At 35.2% G+C, this 22,115-nt stretch overlaps 1 protein-coding gene across 4 annotated transcripts in view; it reads left to right on the forward strand.

Annotated features, from left to right (window-relative positions):
* SANBR (SANT and BTB domain regulator of CSR) overlaps positions 1-22,115 on the forward strand; it is a 62,137-nt gene continuing 40,022 nt past the window's right edge. For all 4 annotated transcript variants that reach the window (XR_002893322.2, XM_024133589.3, XM_024133590.3 and 1 more), the window contains exons 1-8: positions 1-151; positions 7,935-8,121; positions 8,949-9,042; positions 11,312-11,550; positions 14,519-14,577; positions 16,018-16,178; positions 19,061-19,147; positions 20,474-20,584. Coding sequence is in view for 3 of the 4 variants with exons in the window: in XM_024133589.3 (XP_023989357.1) it covers positions 2-151; positions 7,935-8,121; positions 8,949-9,042; positions 11,312-11,550; positions 14,519-14,577; positions 16,018-16,178; positions 19,061-19,147; positions 20,474-20,584 (1,088 nt within the window). In the remaining variant the exon portion in view is untranslated. The remainder of the gene's footprint in view (positions 152-7,934; positions 8,122-8,948; positions 9,043-11,311; positions 11,551-14,518; positions 14,578-16,017; positions 16,179-19,060; positions 19,148-20,473; positions 20,585-22,115) is intronic.

A 22,115-nucleotide genomic window follows, 5' to 3' on the forward strand; every position in this document is an offset into this window, starting at 1 on the left:
GATGAGTCGTGGATATTCAGAAAACAACAATTTCCTAAACAATAACAACCAAATGGTGTTGGACATGATCCTTTACCCATTAATTGGAATCCACCAGACCATCAACTGGGAATCAGTGGCAAGGCTTGTGCCTGGATTAACACCCAAAGAGGTAAATAACAGTCTTCCAGATATCTACTGAAAAGAGATCAGAAAAAGTGATCAATTTAAAGGATAACTGTTATACTAAGAAGAAATATTTGAGTTTTACATATTCATATGCACATATAAATACTGAATATGCATACATATGATGCAATTTGGCTAAGTATAATCTATGTAAATTATATGATATATTAACCCACCTGGTATGTTTAAATTCAACCTTATCTTACATGTTTACAACTGAATGGGTAGATAACATTGTTGTAAATCCAGTTTTATTAAATTGCTAATGCTATGCTTCTCAAACTTGAGTAATGTACAGACCTTTTTAAAAGAAAAAAAACTTGAAAACTCCCTATGATGACTTAAGTTATTATTATAGTGGAAATTAAATGTGCACTAACAATACTGGGTATAAACACACCTATACGATCATAAACCAAATTTACATTTTATGGACACAAGTGAAAACTCAAACCAACACAATTCAAACTAATAAGCTTACTTAATGTGATAAGTAATAGTGTTTTCCTGAAATTAAATAGCTGATTATAATGCAAATATTTGTGTAGCCTCTTGTGGCGCAAAATTTTTTTGCATTTAGCCTGTACTGCCATGTGCCCTTCAAAGCCCTTACTCTTTCTCCACTTTTCTCTCTTTAACCCTCTACTGTGAAGCCATGTGTTGTGCCAGGACATTACTTGCCTTCACTTGGCACTAACACATCTCTTCTCTATACCAGCTTTCTTCTCCACATTGTCCTTTATTAAAATTAGCCGTGGGGGCTTCCCTGGTGGCACAGTGGTTGAGAATCTGCCTGCCGATGCAGGGGACACGGGTTTGAGCCCTGGTCCGGGAAGATCCCACATGCCGCGGGGCAACTAAGCCTGTGCACCACAGCTACTGAGCCCTCACACCTAGAGCCTGTGCTCCGCAACAAGAGAAGCCACCGCAGTGAGAAGCCCGCACACCGCAACAAAGAGTAGCCCCTGCTCACTGCAACTAGAGAAAGCCCGCACGCAGCAATGAAGACCCAAAAGCAGCCATAAATAAATAAATAAATAGAATAAAATAAAATTAGCCGTGGACAATTAAAATATTTCTTGGTACCAACTTAATTTACAATTAATTTACAACAGAAAAGTGAATAGGCACGGAAATATTCTGTCATCCTAATGACCTGGATGATTTTATTAATGTTATCCTCAGAATCAAAACTCACAATCTAAAAACTCTTCTAGGGAACTCTTAGGTTTCTGGTAATTCATCTATGAACCCTAGTTGGAGAAACACTGACCTCAGAATTTTTTGCTGTTACAAGGAACCCTAAAGTGGATGTAGGTTTTAAGCATATGCACCACTGCCTGGCCCATAATATACACTCGATAAATACCTATAGAATCAGTGAATGAACCAAATTCTACCCTCTTCTTTTACAGCTGAGAAAACCAGTACCCACAGGGATTATTTGCCCTTGGTTATGTTATAGGTCTTTGTGAAATGATGAGGGAATTTATTATTAGGTGTATATTATCATTCCCTAATCTATACTTTTTCATCTTTTGGATTTTTACATGTTAGGTTTTTTTTTTTTTTTTTTTGCGGTACGCGGGCGTCTCACTGTCGTGGCCTCTCCCATTGCGGAGCACAGGCTCCGGACGCGCAGCCTCAGCGGCCATGGCTCACGGGCCCAGCCGCTCCGCGGCACGTGGGATCCTCCCGGACTGGGGCACGAACCCGTTTCCCCTGCATCGGCAGGCGGACTCTCAACCATTGCGCCACCAGGGAAGCCCACATGTTAGGTTTTAAAACAAGGCAAACCTATGAATTTGACTATTTTTCCAACTTTTTATTGTGAATATTTTCAAACATAGAGAAAAGTTAACAGAATAGTATAGCATCCCTATATCCTTTATTTGGAGTCAGCAATTCTAGGTGTTTGCTTGATCTCTTTATGTAACTTTTTTTTTTTTTTGACATTTAGAAGTAAGTTTCAGACATCACGATACTTCATAGACTGTAGCATACATCTTAAAATAAGGATATTATTGCATAACTACAGTACCATGATCAAACCTAAGAAAATTAACAATAACTCCATCTTATCATCTAATATCCACTGCATATTCAAATTCACTCAGTTGAGAACTTTTTTTTTTTTTTTTGGCTGCACTGTGCGGCTTGCAGGATCTTAGTTCCCTGACCAGGGATTGAACCCGTGCCCCCCGTAGTAGAAGCACGGAACCCTAACCATTGGACTTCCCAAGAAATTTTTTTTTTAACTAAAATGCAGCTAAATGTGAATCAGACTATTTTTAAGTAATGTTAACTTTTAATTAATTTCTTATTACTGAACAAGACATATCCTCGAAGAACACACACACAAACATAACACACACACACAAGGAAACAAGTGAAAAATCAGAATTATAAATCTGACCCTACCTAAAGTAAGCTGTTGAAACCTTGTATATATGCTTCCAGATTCTTTTCTATTCATATATGAATTCTTAAAGTGGACATGTAACAAATGTACTACTTTGCTGCTTTGTTTTTCACTTAGCATATTGTAAACATCTTTATGTGTCAGTTGCTAGAGTTCTACATTTGATGACTGTATACTGTTCTTTTATTTGAGCTAAATCATAATTTATTGAACCTTTTATTGGATTTTTAAGCTATTGTTTCAAACTTTTTTTTTTTTTTTTTTTTTTTGCGGTACGCGGGCCTCTCACTGTTGTGGCCTCTCCCTTTGCGGAGCACAGGCTCCGGACGCGCAGGCTCAGCGGCCATGGCTCACAGGCCCAGCCGCTCCGCGGCATGTGGGATCTTCCCGGACTGGGGCACGAACCCGCGTCCCCTGCATCGGCAGGCGGACTCTCAACCACTGCGCCACCAGGGAAGCCCAGCTGTTTCCAACTTTTGACTACCGCAAATACCCCGTTAACAGATATCTTATTCTTTTCTTAGGGGATAATCTCAGAAGCAGAATTGCTTCATTAGAGGGCATGTGCATTTTTAAGGCTTTTGTTACATATTGTCTACTGTAAGGGGCATCCATGTTGTACTCCAGTCAAAATAGCTGAGTGCCTGATCCTTGCACTTTATATATCAAGTGTTATTTCTCTGTGTGTCTTTTCAAAATTCTTATTTATATGTAAATAAATATATATTTGATTTTAATGTTATCTCATCACAGTTTTCATTTCTCTTTCTTTAAATCCTAAAGGATGAATGTTTTATATTTTATTGTTCCATATCCTTTTTCTATTTGTAAATTTGTTGTTTTGTTACTAGTTTAATAACAGTTTTCTGTGTATTGAATATATTAACCCTTAATCTAGCTTATTTTTGTCAGTTTTTTTCAGCCTATAAGTTATTAATGATAGTCTTTTGTATACAAATGTTTAAAAGTTTATGTTAAAAATCTGTGAATCTTTTACTTTGATGTTCTCCTTTTTTGTCATGTTTAGAAACCTCAACCTGAAGACTGTCTATAATATAAAATCACCTACATTTTGCTGACTACTTTTTATTTTACATTTAAATCTTGACTCCACTTGGAATTTTTTTTTTTAATTAGTTTTTGGCTGCGTTGGGTCTTCATTGCTGCATGCCGGCTTTCTCTAGTTGTGGCTAGTGGGTGCTACTCTTCGTTGTGGTGCGCGGGCTTCTCATTGCCGTGGCTTCTCCTGTTGCGGAGTACAGGCTCTAGGCATGCGGGCTTCAGTAGTTGTGGTACACGGGCTCTAGAGTGCAGGCTCAGTAGTTGTGGCGCACGGGCTTAGTTGCTCTGCGACATGTGGGATATTCCCAGACCAGGGCTCGAACCTGTGTCCCCTGCATTTGGCAGGCGGATTCTTAACCACTGTGCAACCAGGGAAGTCCCTGGAATTTTTTTAGTTTTAACTTTTTTCCTAATGACTAGTTAGTTGCCTCAACATTTATTGAATAGTCCATTCTTTATTACTGGTTTGAAATTTTACCTTCAGATCTATTTCTCTACTTACCATTCTAAACCATTGATCTCTCTATCTAATCCTATTGACTGTTCCGTACTGACTTATTTTCAATATTGTTTTACTATCTGGTGGACAAAAAATATATATATATATATTTTTTAAGGTTTATTTATTATTTATTTATTTAATTTATCTTTGGCTGTGTCAGGTCTTAGTTGCAGCACATGGCGTCTTTGTTGAGGCATATGGGATCTTTCGTTGCGGCCTGTGGGTTTTCTCTTCTGTAGTTCTGACATGCAGACTCCAGGGTGCGTGAGCTCTGTGGTTGTGGTGTGCCGGTTCCAGAGCACACGGGCTCTGTGGTTTGTGGCATGCAGCCTCTCTAGTTGAGGTGTGCGAGCTCAGTAGTTGTGACGTGCAAGCTTAGTTGCCCCATGGCATGTGACATCTTAGTTCCCTGACCAGGGATCAAATCCGCGTCCCCTACGTTGGAAGGGCGGATTCTTTACCACTGGACCACCAGGGAAGTCCCAAAAATTATATATTTTTTTAAGTTTCTTGAATGTTCTCTTAATCTCCCGGATTTTTTTTTTTCATTTTGAAGTTGACCTGTTGGTATTTTGAAAGTGGAGAAAGGATGAATTAAAATTTTCTAGATAAGCATTTACCTTAGCTGAAATAATGTATCTAATTTTTCCAAAGCGACTATACCATTTTACATTTTCACCAGCAATGTATGAGGGTTCCAATTTCTCCACATCCTTGCCAACACTTTTATTATGTCTTTTTTATTATGGCCATCCTAGTGTGTGTAAAGTGTTAACTCATTTTGATTTTGATTTGCATTTTCCTAATGGCTAATGATGTTGACCATCTTTTTTTTTTTTTTAGACTTTTTTTTTTTTTTTTTTTGTGGTACGCGGGCCTCCCACTGTTGTGGCCTCTCCCGCTGCGGAGCACAGGCTCCAGACGCGCAGGCCCAGCGGCCATGGCTCACGGGCCCAGCCACTCCGCGGCACATGGGATCCTCCAGGACCGGGGCACGAACCCACGCTCCCTGCATCGGCAGGCAGATTCTCAACCACTGCGCCACCAGGGAAGCCCTTGACCATCTTTTAATGTGCTATAGGCCATTTATAGAGCTTCTTTGGAGAAATGTCTATTCATATCCTTTGCCCATTTTTCAATTGCGTTATTTGTCTTTTTATCATTGAGTGGTAAGAGTTCATTATGTATTCTAGATACAAGTCCCTTGTCAGATGTGTGATTTGCAAATATTTTCTCCTATTTTGTGGACTGTCTTTTCATTTCCCTGATGGTGTCCTTTGAAGTACAAAGTTTTAAATTTTAATGAAGCCTAGTATATCTAATTTTTCTTTGTTGCTTGTGTTTTTAGTGTTATATCTAAGAAACTATCACCTAACCATGAAGATTTTTACATTGCCTTCTAATAATTTTATAGTTTTAGCTCTTATACTTAGTCTTTGATCTCTTTTGAGCTAATTTTCTTATACGGTGTGAGGTAGGGGGTCCAACCTTTCTTTTGCATATAGATATCATGTAATTTTTGCTTAAACACAAAAGAAGATTTAGCAATGTACTTTAAATTATTCACAGTTCACTTGCTTTTTGTTTAAGCAATCGTGTTCATTTCAAATATTCAGGTTTCATAACTTTCTTATTTCATTAAGTATTAGAAATTGTTGTAAGCTTTGTTAAATAAGATAAATCTACATTCAGTTTCCAATATAGCTGTAAGTGTTACCTAAAAGATATCAGAAGAATCTACAGTTTAATTAAAAGCCTACCTAGGGCTTCCCTGGTGGCACAGTGGTTAAGAATCCGCCTGTCAATGCAAGGGACATGGGTTCGAGCCCTGGTCTGGGAAGATCCCACATGCCGCGGAGCAACTAAGTCTGTGCGCCACAACTTCTGAGCCTGCGCACCTAGAGCCTGCGCTCTGCAAGGAGAGAAGCCACCGCAATGAGAAGCCTGCGCACTGCAATGAAGAGTAGCCCCTGCTCATTGCAACTAGAGAAAAGCCTGCTAGCAGCAACAAAGACCCAATGCTGCCAAAAATAAAAAATAAATAAAATAAATTTATATTTTTAAAAAACCTACCTAACCACTTTCTCTGTTATAAAAAATAAACTCATTTTGTAGGAAAAATGGATTCAGTTAAATCACTTATATTCTTTATCCTATAGATGTACCTGTGAACCTGTACATTCTTCTAATCATTACAGCATTCTTTTTCTTTGCTGGGCCTTCATCACTGCTTTTTTCAGTCCTCATACAAAAATATTTTCTGTTTCTCATTTATCATATTAATTCTTTTTATTTAATTTTAAGACTTTGCTTAAAGAGGTGGGCATACATACTGAGTATAATATTTTAGTCTAAACTTACGTATCTTTTTGTTTTGTTTTTGTTTATTCTTTTGGCTGTGCCATGGGGCATGTGGGATCTATTAGTTCCCTGACCAGGGATCGAACCTGTGCCCCCTGCAGTGGAATCATGGAGTCTTAACCACTTGACCACCAGGGAAGTCCTACACTTAAGTGTCTTTTAAATGAATTTTCAAAGGACTAAGCCTTGAGTAGGGATTTCTTTGTAGTAATAGTACTGTAGTACTATTAGTAAACAATCTTTTCTGAAAATGGTGCTTAATATCTAGTGGGTACTTGATAAATTTTTGTGTAATAAATGAATGATGCCATACCCAATGCATTATTCACTTAACATATACGTGTATACGTGATATATATTTTTCTCCTTTTGCACCTCCCAGATTACTTGGTCTGCTATGCAATTTGCCACCCACGTTGCTACTGATGGAGATTTAAACATGAATGCTATATAAGTGTTGTTTGACCAAGACCCACATTAAGGAAGGCATTTTATGTTGTGACGTAGTACACACTCAGAAATGACATTTTCATAAAGGACTACTTAGCCTTATTATGCTTAATGCACTCTTGATATTTTCTAATCTATTGTATTTTGTTTTTTGTTTTTGTTTTGTTTTGTTTTTCGGTACGCGGGCCTCTCACTGTTGTGGCCTCTCCCATTGCGGAGCACAGGCTCCGGACGCGCAGGCTCAGCGGCCATGGCTCACGGGCCCAGCCGCTCCACGGCATGTGGGATCTTCCCGGACCGGGGCACGAACCCGTGTCCCCTGCATCGGCAGGCGGACTCTGAACCACTGCACCACCAGGGAAGCCCTAATCTATTGTATTTTATTTCTCTTTTTTTAGTTGCTAATCTGGAATTTTCTAAATTGATTCTGTGACTAACAATGGGTTAAGGGAAAACACTGTTCTAGAACAAACTGCCCGAATATGTGGCCGTGAAGTGTTACTACAGTATTTTGTGCATGGTGAACCTCACTGTTAGTAAGAACAAAGACTCATTATTTTAATAAAGAAAATCTAGTGTAACAAATCAGATACTTTTTGCTTTTTTTTTCTTTGAAGGTTAGAATTTGGTCTTGTTCCTGGTGGAAATTCAGTGTGAAAATAAAAGCCAAGTTTTTAACTAAATTATTAAAATTATCAGCTGATGATTGACATAGACCGTGGGGAAATATGGTTGATAAAAGCATTCTTCATTTTTCTACAAATGCATAAATACATTATGCCTTTGAATTAAAGCATATTTTTTAAAAAAACTACCCTGAATTTTAAAAAAGAAAAAAGTAAGTCAGAGGCTTTCATGTATTGAAATCTGCGCTAATTTTCTAGATGTTACCCAAGAGATTAATATTCACTTACAAAAAATGATTTAAAACCCCCCAGACATGCATTTCCTTCCTTTATGTCATTACAGTGTGCAAGGAGGTTTGATGAACTGAAGAACAGTGGAAGCTCACCTGTGGACAACCACTATAGTCCCCTCATGGCTGCTGGAGAGAGTCCTGTTGAAACTTTAGCCATGTATATCAAATCCTCGCTTCTTGGCACACAAAGAGAATTTCAGGAGACTCCAATTGGTCAGGATGCAGTTTCTAAAACAGGTAAGGTTTTAAAAACAAAATGCAGTGCTTGTCCTTATGACAATTCTACAAAATATTATGCATTCCCATCAACTTTTCTTTATTTAAAGGCTTATAGAAGCATTAATAGAAAAATCTATTAGTATTTGTATTTTCCTGAGCTTTAGAAATTTGTCTTTGCTGTATTTTTTTAAAAAGTGTAGATGTTACCATACAGGTCAAACACTATTACCAAAAAAAGCTTTTTACTCTATAAAAATTTACTACTCCAGTCCATTAGCCTATTTATGTTATGCTGTAAATTTTAAAGGGATTTGACCTGTACCTTTTACTTAATTTTTTTTTTTTACTGGGAGAATCTTGCTTGCCTCTCATGTTATCTTTTCTACAGCTCCCCACTATTGGAGTCAGCAATAGCTTCAGATGACAGAGCAGCAGTGTAGAAGTGATGTTTTCCACAACTTCATTGGAAATAATAACTGGTTTTAGAAATCTTCAGTGTAGTGAATTATTTTAATTTCAGCAGCAGCAGAGTATTGATATAAAAATTTGCTTCAGGAAGAGAAAACTATATTTGTAGGCTTTTGAAAATTTGACCCCATCCCTACACACCATGTTAGTATTTTTTAAATCTTCAGTGTAATGTTAGCAATTTGTGATCCTTTTTTCGTACTGTTTTTTTCCATATACCTTTAGAAATATTAAGGCACCTGACAAAGTACCATCTTTAAGTACTCTTGGAAACCATGAATTTATAGTATAACCATTCAATAAGTAAAAACCTATTCTCAGTTAGAAATGCTAACCTCCCCCCTTTGTTTTTGTATGTGTTTGTTTCTGTATTTAAGGAAGACATAGTATAGCTTCCACAAGGAATTGTTCTTCAGAAAGTGAAAATTGTACTACTCATAATGGTGGAGAAAAGACTGAAGAATCTGAAGGGTAGGAGGCTGGTTCTTTGCTAGATAAGCTTTAATATGAATATCAACTTTAAATTATAAAAATATGATTGCTAATTTTATATATCAGTTACCATAATTTAGGAATTTCACATTACACAATTGCTGAAATAATTGAAATGAGGGTAGTTGATGTGTTGAACTATAAACAATTGCTTGATAGGTAAACGTATGGCTTATTCATATTACTTATAAATTGGACAACAGTTTTCCACTTTAAAAATTCATTTTCATCTTGTATTAGAAATAACATCTATTAACATAAAATTTTGAAAAGTAAATTTTAAAACCCAAAGAAAAGTCTCTGCCATTAGTTCTCCAACTTTATTAAAGAAACTGGATGTGTGTTTTAGAACTATTTGAATATAATTACTCATTGTAGAAATATTTAAAAATTAAAATACATCTTTCAATATAATGCAAGTTTTGATAATTTTGTATTGTTTTGTGTATTTTACATACAATAAACTGCACATATTTAAGTATTCACTTTGATGCGTTTTAGCCATATAACCAATGAAGATAAAGAACATTTTCATCATCTCTAAAAGCTCTTTTGTATATTTTCAGTTCTGATAGTTTTTTATAACAGCTTTATTGATATATAATTCACATACCATAACATTTATCCTTTTGAAAAGTTCTGGAGATGGATGATGGTGATAATTGCACATCAATATGAGTGCACTTACTGCCAGTGAACTGTACATTTTAAAATGGCAAATTTTATGTTATGTGTATTTACCACAATAAAAAAATTCACCTTTTTATAGTTTAGTGAATTTTAGTTTATTCACATAGAATTTTTTTTTCGGCCGTACCATGTGGCTTAGTTCCCTGACCAGGGATTGAACCCACGCCCCCTGCATTGGAAGCGCAGAGTCTTAACCACTGGACTGCAGGGAAGCCCCCCTCACATAGATTTTTAACTGATAGGTTTCGGGTATGGCACAAAAATTTATCTGATAAATTAATTAGAATTATATAATTTCATGTTGTGGCCCAAAAAGCCACAGAAATTTCATACTTCATTTTACCAGCCATTACCTGTTTATATTTTGACCACAATTTCTTTGAAAGAACAACTTGCAAAGTTATTAAATTCCTTTGGCTTTGACAGAGCATTGATTATTAATCCTTTTTCTGTAGCCAATTTTATTTCAAATGTAATTTCTCTGTATTAAAATTTTTTGAAGTTCAATTAAACACATTAAATTCATATTATAGGGTAGTCTGTCACTTCCTATCTAATCTCTTCCTTTTGTAATGACATGAAGGCAGTTATGGATCACACTAGTGTTTCTTTTTGTGGTGATGTAATTTTCAAGGGCATATAAATTCAAGGAGTATATAATTTTTTTTTTTTTTTTTTTTTTTTTTTTTTTTTTGTGGTACGTGGCCCTCTTACTGTTGTGGCCCCTCCCGCTGCGGAGCACAGGCTCCGGACACGCAGGCCCAGCGGCCATGGCTCACGGGCCCAGCCGCTCCGCGGCATGTGGGATCTTCCCGGACCGGGGCACGAACCTGTGTGCCCTGCAACGGCAGGCAGACCCTCAACCACTGTGCTACCAGAGAAGCCCGAGTATATAATTTTTGAAGCAATCTTTCTGATGCATCATCTAAACTTATTCTTAAATTGTTTTTGAAATATGTAAATAAGCACCTTGTAGTCTTAAGAATTTTTTAACCACATTTACTAATTTATATTTATTGAATGCCTAGAAACAAGCTTTCTTGATGTTAAAAATAACAAAGTAGCTATGCTAATTTTTTGATACTTCAATGAATAATTTTAATTGTTTTTCCTATTTATTAATAGTAAGAAAATTTTAGTATTTAATCTATATCTCCTTCCCATACCCATTACCATGTATAAGTGCTGTTTTATGTTCCTCACAAGAATTAGAATGTATAATTTAATTTTTCTTTGTGAATTGGTATTTTTAAAAACATTATAATTAACTTATAATTTGAAAATAAATTTTAAAACCCTGTAAATTATAAGTTCTGTAGTAAAAATATTTTTATTTGTTTTATTAAATCAATAGCTTAACTGAAATTAGTCAATTTTCAGATACAGATCAGGTTAGCAAGACACTTATGAAAACTTTGAATGTCAAACCCTGTAAAATGGATGTGTGGTTAAAACCTTGAAAAATATCTTGTTCTCGTACTTCCAATAAATGTCAATATTATTAGCTCCTCTTCTAAAATTCTAATAATTTCATTTCTGTGTAACATTTTTTATGAAGGCCAAACATGGTGATCCATGTATGTGATGAAGCAAAAAACTTGAAAGAAGATTTTATTTGCCCACGAGATCTTTTGATATCAGAAATGAAGTACTTTGCTGAATATTTATCTGTGGACGCCCAGCGCTGGGAAGAGGTGGACATTTCAGTTCATTGTGACGTTCACATTTTCAACTGGTTGATAAAATATGTTAAAAGGAACACTAAGGAGAATAAAGATTGTGAGATGCCCACTTTAGGTAAAAGACAATCTGTTGCTTATTTTGTAGTGCAATTTTTGTGTCAGCTGGAAGTTGCTTCAGGCCAAACATGAAATGTGGAAAATTGTTCAAACATTAGTATTTATGCTCAGATTAGTAATCACCTTTTAGGAAACTGATACCTCACCCTTTGTAAGCCAATTATAGTGAATTTATGGCAAATGGACAGGTCTCTAGATCAGCTATTTTCACTGTATGGTACAGTGACCGACCACTGGAGTCCTAAAGATCCTTTTAGATGATCCACAAGGTCAAGAGAATCTGCTTAATAATGCCAGGATGTTGCTTGTCTTTCTCTCTGTGTTGACATTTGTTCAGATGGTGCAGAAGTAATGGAGGGTAAAACTGTTAGAGCTTTAGCACACATCAAGGAAGGGGCATTACACTGTATTAGTGGTCACTGTGTTCTTCAACACCATGTGCTCATAGGAAAAAAGAAAACAAAAAAACAGTTTCACTTAAGAAATCCTTGATGAGGCAGTAAAAATTACTAATTTTATTAACTTTTGACTCTTGAGTATACATCGTTTTGATATTCTGTGTAATGACGCAGGAAGTGCATTCCTGCTGCGCACCAAAGTATGATGGTTGTCTGAAGGAAAAGCATTTGTACAGTTGCTTGAGTTGCAAACTAGCTGCTTTTTTATGAAACCATTTTTACTTGGAAGAATGGCTGATAAGTTATGGTTATTCAGACTTAGGCATTTGGCAGATACTTTCTTTCTCTCTCTCTCTCTCTTTTTTTTTTTTTTTTGGCCACACCGTACAGCTTGCGGGATCTCAGTTCCCTGACCAGGGATTGAACCCAGGCCACGACAGTGAAAGCCCAGAATCCTAACCAGTAGGCCACCAGGGAATTCCCCAGACAAATATTTTCTTGAAAATGAATTAAATGAGCCAGTCAATTAAAGGGAAACAACTAACAATATTTGTTGCCAATGATAAAATTCAAGCTTTCAAGTGAGACTTAAGAGTATTGGAAAACTTGTATCTGCTTGCATGTGCTTGACAGTTCCTCAATATTTAAAGATGTTTCTGATGAGACTGATGAGATTTTTGTGTGTGTGTGTGTGTATTATGCAATGAAATGTTTCAACATTTGGAAGATTTGGATAACTCAGTGAACCAATATCTTCCTAATGACCAATGCATGATGTTAAAAAAAATCACGCATGGGTTGAAGGTCCACTCAAAGTACAAGATAAATCAGTGGATTTGAGATAGCAGAATAGGAAAAGTTCATTGATATGATTTCAATTCCCATTGCAACTAACCTTTAAGAAAGACTACTCACAAATTCAATGTGGAAACAGATACGAGAATCTAGCTGTCTTCCCTTAAGTCAGACATTGAAGAGATTTATAAAAATATGTCAAACAGTGTTATTTTCACTTATTTTTTTGTTTCTTTTGGAAAATATAGTTATTTTTCATAAAATGTTAATATGTAATTAGTTCATTATTTTTAAATGAATTTTTTTTTAAATTTCTGTTTTAATTTCCAATATGGTAAATACTGATAGATATAACCCACATAAACAGAAGCTCTCCAGGAATTTCAGTTTTTAAGATTTTTTTAAAGGGGTCTTGAGAGCAAAAGTTTGAGAACCAGTGTTCTAGAGGATCAGAAGACTAATTATTAAGTAATCTTTTTGGGGCATTGACTTGTATAGGAAATCACACTGGTGGTTTAATAAAGTCTTTCTGTGCACTAGAATTGCAATTTACAGTAGTAGCAAAATATTTCTAAACTCTTGTTAGTAAATAAACCTATACTGACAGTATATAAGAAGTCTTCTGAGGAAGTTCATAATTTAATACATTTTTGTGACCAAATTAATAAAAAAGGTTTCTAATGGTCCTTAAAATTACAAAATTGCTAACTCAAAATTTTCAACCAGTCAGAGCCCAGATTCCAGACCATGCAGATATGAATGTGTGAAATAAAAATCAAAATATGTAGAGAGAAAAAAATTACTGTTTGATCTAGTATGTTTAAGAACATAGTACAGGTTTAAAAAGTGGTGCAAAACTAGTCTCTCTGTAATCTTGGACATTAAATCAGTGGCTACAAATGTAAGCTTTTATAAAAGCAATCTTTATTCTAACTAGGAAAACTACGAAAATGCTTAATTAAATTGCTAATAATCCAGACCTTGTGTCTTAACTGGAATGGGTTATGTTATAGTTTCCTGAGGAACTTTTTCACCAGCTCCTTCCTCCCTTTACCATTGCTCTTTGAGAACCTTTAATCTAGAATTGTTACTTAAGGAAAGATTGGGATTACTTATTTTAATCATTGCCTGCATAGTCCTTTATTTAGGAGGATTGTCTTAGTACTATAATGGTAAAAATCACAGTTTTTTTCTTTTTCTTAAAAATATACCTCATGAAAAAAATATATATATATATACCTCATGGGAGATGACTGAGGTTGTTTTACTAAAATGATAGCATCAGCCGGCAACCCCCTTTCCCTGGTTGTGCCTCCGAAGTCTGCCTTTAGGAAGTAATTTTGCATTTCTGCAATGGTAAATTTTATATTATCTTTCAGAATCTTTTAAATTAAGTATTTGTTCATAACAATCATTTGAACCACATTTGCAGTAGCTTCACTGTCATTTTTGTGTGATGAGTTATATTCACAATTTTAATTATCTTTTTCCCTGGTTTAGTTAAGGAGGCGTTTGCATATATCATATCTTTAGCTGGAGTCTTTTTACTTGATATGAATCTAATTCCAAGGCAAATTTACTATGCATTTTCTCTATACTGTAAGTTTTAACATTGCGTTTTCTTTCTTTCATGTGTATAAGCCATAGTAAGGTTTTATTAAATTGTTCTTATTAAAGTAACATCCTCTTTTAAGGTGAGAAGGAGCCTGTTTTAAGGAGATTGAGGTACAAATCAAAAGGAGAATTTAATTTTTCTCTCTTTTTTTTTTTTAGAGCCAGGAAATGTCATTTCAATTCTTATTTCTTCAGAATTTTTGAAAATGGATTCATTAGTAAGTATTAATAAGAGATTCAAGCTCTTCTATTCACCCATACTTGATTTAACATATAACTTGATGTTTCCTTCAAGTATCTAGAAAATTCTAAGACATCTTCCTGAAGTAGTTGTTAATTCAAGAGTGTGATTCATTAGAATAAACTGCTGGTGTTTGGAGGTACTTTGTTCTATTGGGAAGGCTATTGTTAAGGCTACTATGTATCATTAGTATATGATGCCTATAAAACAAACACTTTATCCTCAAGGGAGGAGTTAGCTGTTGCATTAGGTGAAACTAAACAGAATTAATTTTACCCCAAAAGGGATTTTGCTCTGAAACTAAATTAAATGAAAATTAATTGGAATACATTTGTTTTACTATTAAAGTAATTGGTTTAAGCATGTTTTACTTATTTGTGTCTTTCATTTATATTTCAGTGAATTAAGAACAAATACACAACTACTAAAAAATGTAATTATGTGTAAATCACATGCTCATGTCTGTTGTTTAAGAATAGTTGATAAAACATAAAAGCATAACATATACATATCAAGCTCTAACATTAAATATATTTGTTTTTCTTTTTCCTTTTATTTAATAAATTTCTTTATTGTTCAAATGTTTTTATATGTTTTTGTGGTTTAAATTAACATTTAAATGAATATTTGCTTTTAACCTCTGGTAAAACTAAGCAGAGCAAAATACCCCTTTGCTGTGTTAACAGATGTGAAGTTTATTTGTTTGAAGTTTTATTAGTTCCCTGTATTCTTTGTACTCCTTAGTCCCTCTCCTTTCAGTTGTTGGTATTTATTGCTTCAGGGGAGGGTTATAGAAAAAAAGCAGAGACTAAAAGAGTCTCTGAGTTTTGATTTTTGAAATCTAAGCCCTAAAGGACGATTTTTATGCCATTTTGCTATGCCATAGCAAAATATTTAGAAGAATGCATAATTAACCCATGCTGTTTTCCCCCAAATCCCAAAACTACCTCAAAAAGTAAATAAATACACCTCACAGTGAAGAAAGGGGAAGAAAGTCAGAGAGCAAACACAACACAACTGAGAAAACCCTGAAGTGACTGAAATTGTGTTTCTGCTACTCAGAGAAATGGAGGCTTAAAATTATCACTAAGTTTAGTTATAGGAAGTCACATATCTTGTACCCTTGAGTTTGTGGACTAAAATTTATATCTGCCAGTCATGAAAGATGTTCATTACATTATCGTTTGAAATACTCTAAGAAGTGTGAAAATTATTTTTCTAACTATGTTTGTACAAATTTGACCTGCTAGACCACTTTGGAACAGTGTAGATTAACCCAAATAGGCAGAACTAAGTTATTGTGTAGCAATACATGGATTAGGATTTTAATGAATCTTATCTTTGAAAAGTATTGATATGACATTATCCTTTATGCTACTATCTTCAATATTCATTTTCTGTTGTGTTTTTTGTTTAGGTTGAACAATGTATTCAGTATTGCCACAAAAATATGAATGCCATAGTAGCTACCCCATGCAACATGAACTGTATTAATGCAAATCTTCTTACACGTATAGCTGATCTATTCACACACAGTGAAGTTGATGATTTAAAGGACAAGAAAGATAAGTTTAGGAGGTAATTTTAAAATTTTAATTTAATTTATTTATTTTTTTAAAACTTTTGGTGGCACCGCACAGCATGTGGGTCTTAGTTCCCTGACCAGGTATCGAACCTGCACCCCCTGCAGTGGAAGCACAGAGTCTTAACCATTGGATCACCAGGGAAGTCCCTAAATTTAATTTTAGAAGTAATGTTCCTATTAGAAGAAATGTATTATTTCTATTTCATTTTAGTAAAAATTCTATATTTAGAATATATTTAGAAATCTATTTCCATTTTATTTTAAATGAAGTAAAATATATCCTGAGCCAGTGGCTCAGATAAAACTTAGTAATTAAATTGGTTACTCTGAATAAGGCACATATAAGCAGATTGTGGTGGTGAATTATGTTAAAAATTATTAAGACAGGCCTTAGTATAAAGGGGAAGAGTGGTATGAGATGAGGTCAGCAGCACTTAGGGGCTGTTTAAGTCATAGCAAGGAGTGTGTACTTTATTCTAGGTAGAATGGAAGCAGAGGAGTGGCATGATCTGATTTGTTTTTAAGAGCTCAGTCTATTCTGTGTGGAGAATAGACTATAAGAATATAAGAAGCAAGACCTATTAGAAGTCTAGTACAGCAGTCTAGTGAGAGATGAAAGGCTTTGGACTAGAGTGGAGGCAGGGGAGCTGGAAGGAAGTAGATGGATTCAGAATATGTTAATAGAAAGATTTGACAGATTTTCAAATGGAATGATGTGGGAAGAGAGAAAGTATTTTAGGATAATTACTAGATTTTAAGGTTGAGCAACTGAGTGTGCTAGTGTCATTAATAGAGAGGGCAATGACTGGGGTGAGGGGAATCAGGAGATGGGTTTGGGTCTTGTTAAGATTATTTAATATATTTAATATACTTCTTGGACACACAGGTAGGATGGCAAGGAGATAGTTGGATATGTAAGTCTGAAGTTTAGGTCAGAGGTCAGGACTTAAAATAGAAATATAAGAGTAGGTGAGGTTTGAAACCATGGAAGTGAATGAGATTTCCTAGCAATACCATATGTTCTCCACTGAATTGCAGTGGCACCTTTTCTGTAAATCAGGAGACTATACATGTGAGGTCTCTTTCTGAATTCTCCATTTTGTTCTGTTCATTTCTTTGTCTGTACTTTTATCAGTAGCACACTGTCTTAAGTACAGTAGCTTTCTAATATTTTTTGGTATCTGGTAATCTGAATTCTCCAGCTTTGCCTTCCTTCAAGATTGATGTCTTGGTCATTTTATATATTTTGCATTTCCATATGAATTTTATAATCAGCCTGCCCATTTTCTCTTCTTTCCCTCTCATACACATACATACACACACACAACCCTGCAGATTTGAGGGTTAATATTCAATCTGTAGATTTGGAAAGAGACATCTTAATAATATTGAGTCTTTCAGTTCATGAACACGGTATAACCCTCCACTTATTTTAGCAATGTTCTATAGTTTTTAGTGAGAGATACTTTTCCTTTTTTTTTTTTTTTTTGCGGTACGCGGGCCTCTCTCTCACCGTTGCGGCCTCTCCCGTTGCGGAGCACAGGCTCCGGACCCACAAGCTCAGTGGCCATGGCTCACGGGCCCAGCCGCTCCGCGGCATGTGGGATCTTCCTGGACCGGGGCACGAACCCCGCGTCCCCTGCATCGGCAGGCGGACTCTCAACCACTGCGCCACCAGGGAAGCCCTACTTTGCCTTTTTTAACTAAGTTTATTCCTAGGCATTTGAACTTTTTGGTGCTATTGTAAAAGCTATTTTTATTTATTTTATTTTCTAATTGTTAGCAAGAGAGTATTGATAAAGACTGTCCAACATTTGGAGGTTCAACAAGGGAGGAGCCAGTGAGGAGCCTGAGAAGGAGGAGCCAGGAGGTCAAAGGGAAGGCAAAAGGAAAGAGGGTTTCAGAAAGGAGGAAGTGATTAAGTGGTCAAATGTGTGGAATGCTGCTACCATGTAGAGTAAGATGAGAACAGAAATGTGGCCAATTGGATTTAAACAACTTTTTTCCAGATGTTTTGCTCTGAATGATTGCAGAAAAATTCAGCAGTAGCTATTACAGATAGGTAGGCTCAAGAAAGGATTTTTTTTTTTTTAGAAGGGAGATACTAGATTATATTTATATATGCTGATCAGGATGATTCCTTATAGTGGGAGAAATTGATAGTGCAGGGAATTATCTAAGAGTTTAGTCCTTAAGGGGAATGAGACACAGGGGAATTATCTGAGAGCTAAATACTTGAAAATGGAATCGGGATCCTAAATCCAGATTGGCCTTTAATAGCAGACATTACTTGAGAGAAAATGGAGACAGGGTGTACACTTGGAATTAATGACATACTTAGAAGACTTAAAGTTCATGCAGAACATTATTATATTATGCATAGTAATAAAGTATTAACATTTATTGAATGTTTAATACTGTCTGGCACTCTTTAAAAAAGACTATCTCATTTAACCCTCATAAAATCTTATGCATTTGGAATTACTAACCCCATTTCATAGATGGAGAAAATAAGGTTCAAAGATGTTAAATTGCCACAGATCACCTACCAAATTATTGATAGACCCAGGATTGTTAAATTTCCAAAGTCCTCGGTCTTGAATATTCCTTAACAAAGGACTGAAAGAGGGGTAGATATCCATCTGTCTCGTTTTTCTTGTGAAAATGGATTCTTGATCAGGCAGTTCTCATTAGTAGGTTTATTTACTTAGAACACTAAAAATTTATTATAAATTCCCAAGGAAGGGCTCTCTAAGGATTTATTAGTCTTATTTTCTACATGTGCAGATAGGTCAGTGTTTATTTTCATCACTATCAAGTAACTTTAATAAAGTAGATATAAAAAATTAATTTGTTGGTCATTTGTTCTTAATAGTAAACTTTTTTGTAAGAAGATTGAGAGACTATTTGATCCTGAGTACTTGAATCCAGATTCTCAGAATAATGCAGCAACATTATACAGGTACAGTGATATGTTTTTCTTTGGTATGCTATATAATGCAGCTAAATTCTTTAATTTTACTACATTTGAAATTTTCCTCATGGATGTTTTTGTATCTTCTTTTTTGTTGTTGTTTTTTAATTTTTTAAATTTTTAATACAATTTTTATTTTTTTAAATATTTATTTATTTATTTTGGCTGTACCCGGTCTTAGTTGTGGCACACGGGATCTTTAGTTGCAGCATGAGGGATCCTTTAGTTGTGGCATGTGGACTTCTTCAGTTGCGGCATGTGAACTCTTAGTTGTGGCATGCATGCGGGATCTAGTTCCCCGACCAGGGATCGAACCTGGGCCCCCTGCATTGGGAGCATGAAGTCTTACCCACTGGACCACCAGGGAAGTCCCAAACTTTTTATACAATTTTTAAAGGTTACTTTCCTTTTACAGTTATTACACAATATTGGCTATATTCCTTGTGTTGTACAATACATCCTTGAGCCTATCTTATACCCAGTAGTTTGTATCTCCCACTCCCCCACCTCTGTTTTGCCCCTCCCTACCCTCTCCCCACTGGTAACCACTAGTCTGTTCTCTATATATGTGAGTCTGCTTCCTTTTTGTTATATTCACTAGTTTGTTGTATTTTTTAGATTCCACATATAAGTGATAACATATAGCATTCGTCTTTCTCTGTCTGACTTACTTCACTTAGCATAATGCCCTCCAAGTCTATGTATGTTGCTACAAATGACAAAATTTCATTTTTTATGGCTGAATAATATTCCACTGTGTGTGTGTGTGTGTGTGTGTGTGTGTGTGTGTGTGTGTGTGTGTATACCACATCTTCTTTATCCATTCATCTGTTGATGGAGCTTAGGTTGCTTACATATCTTGGCTATTACAAATAATGCTACTATGAACATTGAGGGGTGCGTGTATCTTTTTAAATTAGTTTTTTGGGTTTTTTTTTTTGGATGTATACCCAGGAGTGGAATTGCTGGGTCATATGGTAGTTCTGTTTTTAGTTTTTTGAGAAACCTCCATACTGTTTCCACAGTGGCAGCACCAATTTACATTCCCGCTAACAATGTACAGGGGTTCCCTTTTCTCCACATCCTTGCCAACATTTGTTATTTATGTTCTTTTTGATGATATCCATTCTGATGGATGTGAGGTGATATCTCATTGTGGTCATGATTTTCATTTCCCTGATGATTAGATGTTGAACATCTTTTCATGTGCCTTTTGGCCATCTGTATTTCCTCTTTAGAAAAATGTCTATTCAGTTACTCTGCCCATTTTTTAATCGGGTTGTTTGTTTTTTTGATTGTATCTTTGTGTTATAGATGCTGTTTGTGTAAGAAACTTTTAACAAAAGAAACAGAAAGAAGAATTCCTTGCATACCTGGAAAAATCAATGTGGATCAACATGGAAATATTATCTACATTCATATAAGGTGTAGTGAAAATAAAATACAGCTTTTTAAATGTGAATTAATAGTGTATTTATTAAAAGCAAAACTACTCTTCTAAGGAATAGGGTAATATCTTTTCTGCACATGATCCAACTTTGATTTAGAAAGGTGCTACTTTCAAAACAAAGTTGTTGTAAAAGCTTTATTTTATCTTGAAAGATATTCTGATCAGTGCCATTAAAATGATTTCTTTTCACTAACAGGTTTTAGTTATCTATTATATAAGTGTTTTTGAGAAGACAACCAAATTTACTTTCAGATAAATTTTGGTGAGTGAGGCAAATTGGATTTTTCATAATTTATTCTTCATACTTTGTCAGTATTCCATTAATGCATAGTCCTTTTTAATTCCACTTTAAGTTCAAAACTAGTTCTCATGCTGAGTTGGGGAGTAGGGAGAGAGTGTTATAAATCGGTATAATGTCTCAGGATAACAAAAACTTTAAAATATATATGTATATTCTCTGACAGTATCCTACTGCTAGGAATTTATTCAGAGAGGTAATGTTGATTTGTGAAAGCACTTAATAAGGACATTTATTGCTCTATATAAATAAGAAAAAGTAAAAAAAACACTCAAATGATTTAGTGAACTAAAATATATCCGTAAAATAGTATATCTATATAAAACACATCTAATCAATTCTTAATATGTAGGCTTTGAGAATGTAAAAGAATATATACTCACACAGAAAATTGTTAGTGGTAAATTAAATAAGAAAAACAACAGGTTATAAAAGAGAACTAGAAACATGTTCACTAAAATGTTAACTGTGGTGTTACCTTTGAGTGATAGTGTTATGGATGATTTGCATTTGCTTTTTGCTTTTTTTCCTGTATTAAAAGTGTACAGTACTTTTACTAAAGAAAAAACCATACAAATGTTAGATTTCATATTTTAAACATTAAAACAGAAACCCAGAGAAACACATGACATTTGACCCTAGTGTTAATAATAGCACAGTCAACATTAAAATATTTCATTTTTCTCTCCATATAATAAAGGGAATATTCATTAGTTATTATAAGCACTTGGGATTTTTTTTTTATACAGCAGGTTCTTATTAGTCATCAGTTTTATACACATCAGTGTACATGTTAATCCCAATCGCCCAATTCATCACACCACCATCCCCACCCTCCCCGCGGCTTTCCCCCCTTGGTGTCCATACGTTTGTTCTCTACATCTGTGTCACAACTTCTGCCCTGCAAACCGGTTCATCTGTACCATTTTTCTAGGTTCCACATACATGCGTTAATATACAATATTTGTTTTTCTGACTCACTTCACTCTGTATGACAGTTTCTAGATCCATCCACGTCTCAACAAATGACCCAATTTCGTTCCTTTTTATGGCAGAGTAATATTCCATTGTATATATGTACCACATGTTCTTTATCCATTCGTCTGTCAGTGGGCATTTAGGTTGCTTCCATGACCTGGCTATTGTAAATAGTGCTGCAATGAACATTGGGGTGCATGTGTCTTTTTGAATTATGGTTTTCTCTGGGT

The sequence above is a fragment of the Physeter macrocephalus genome, chromosome 12 (assembly GCF_002837175.3).
Source record: "Physeter macrocephalus isolate SW-GA chromosome 12, ASM283717v5, whole genome shotgun sequence".
NCBI lineage: Eukaryota > Metazoa > Chordata > Mammalia > Artiodactyla > Physeteridae > Physeter > Physeter macrocephalus.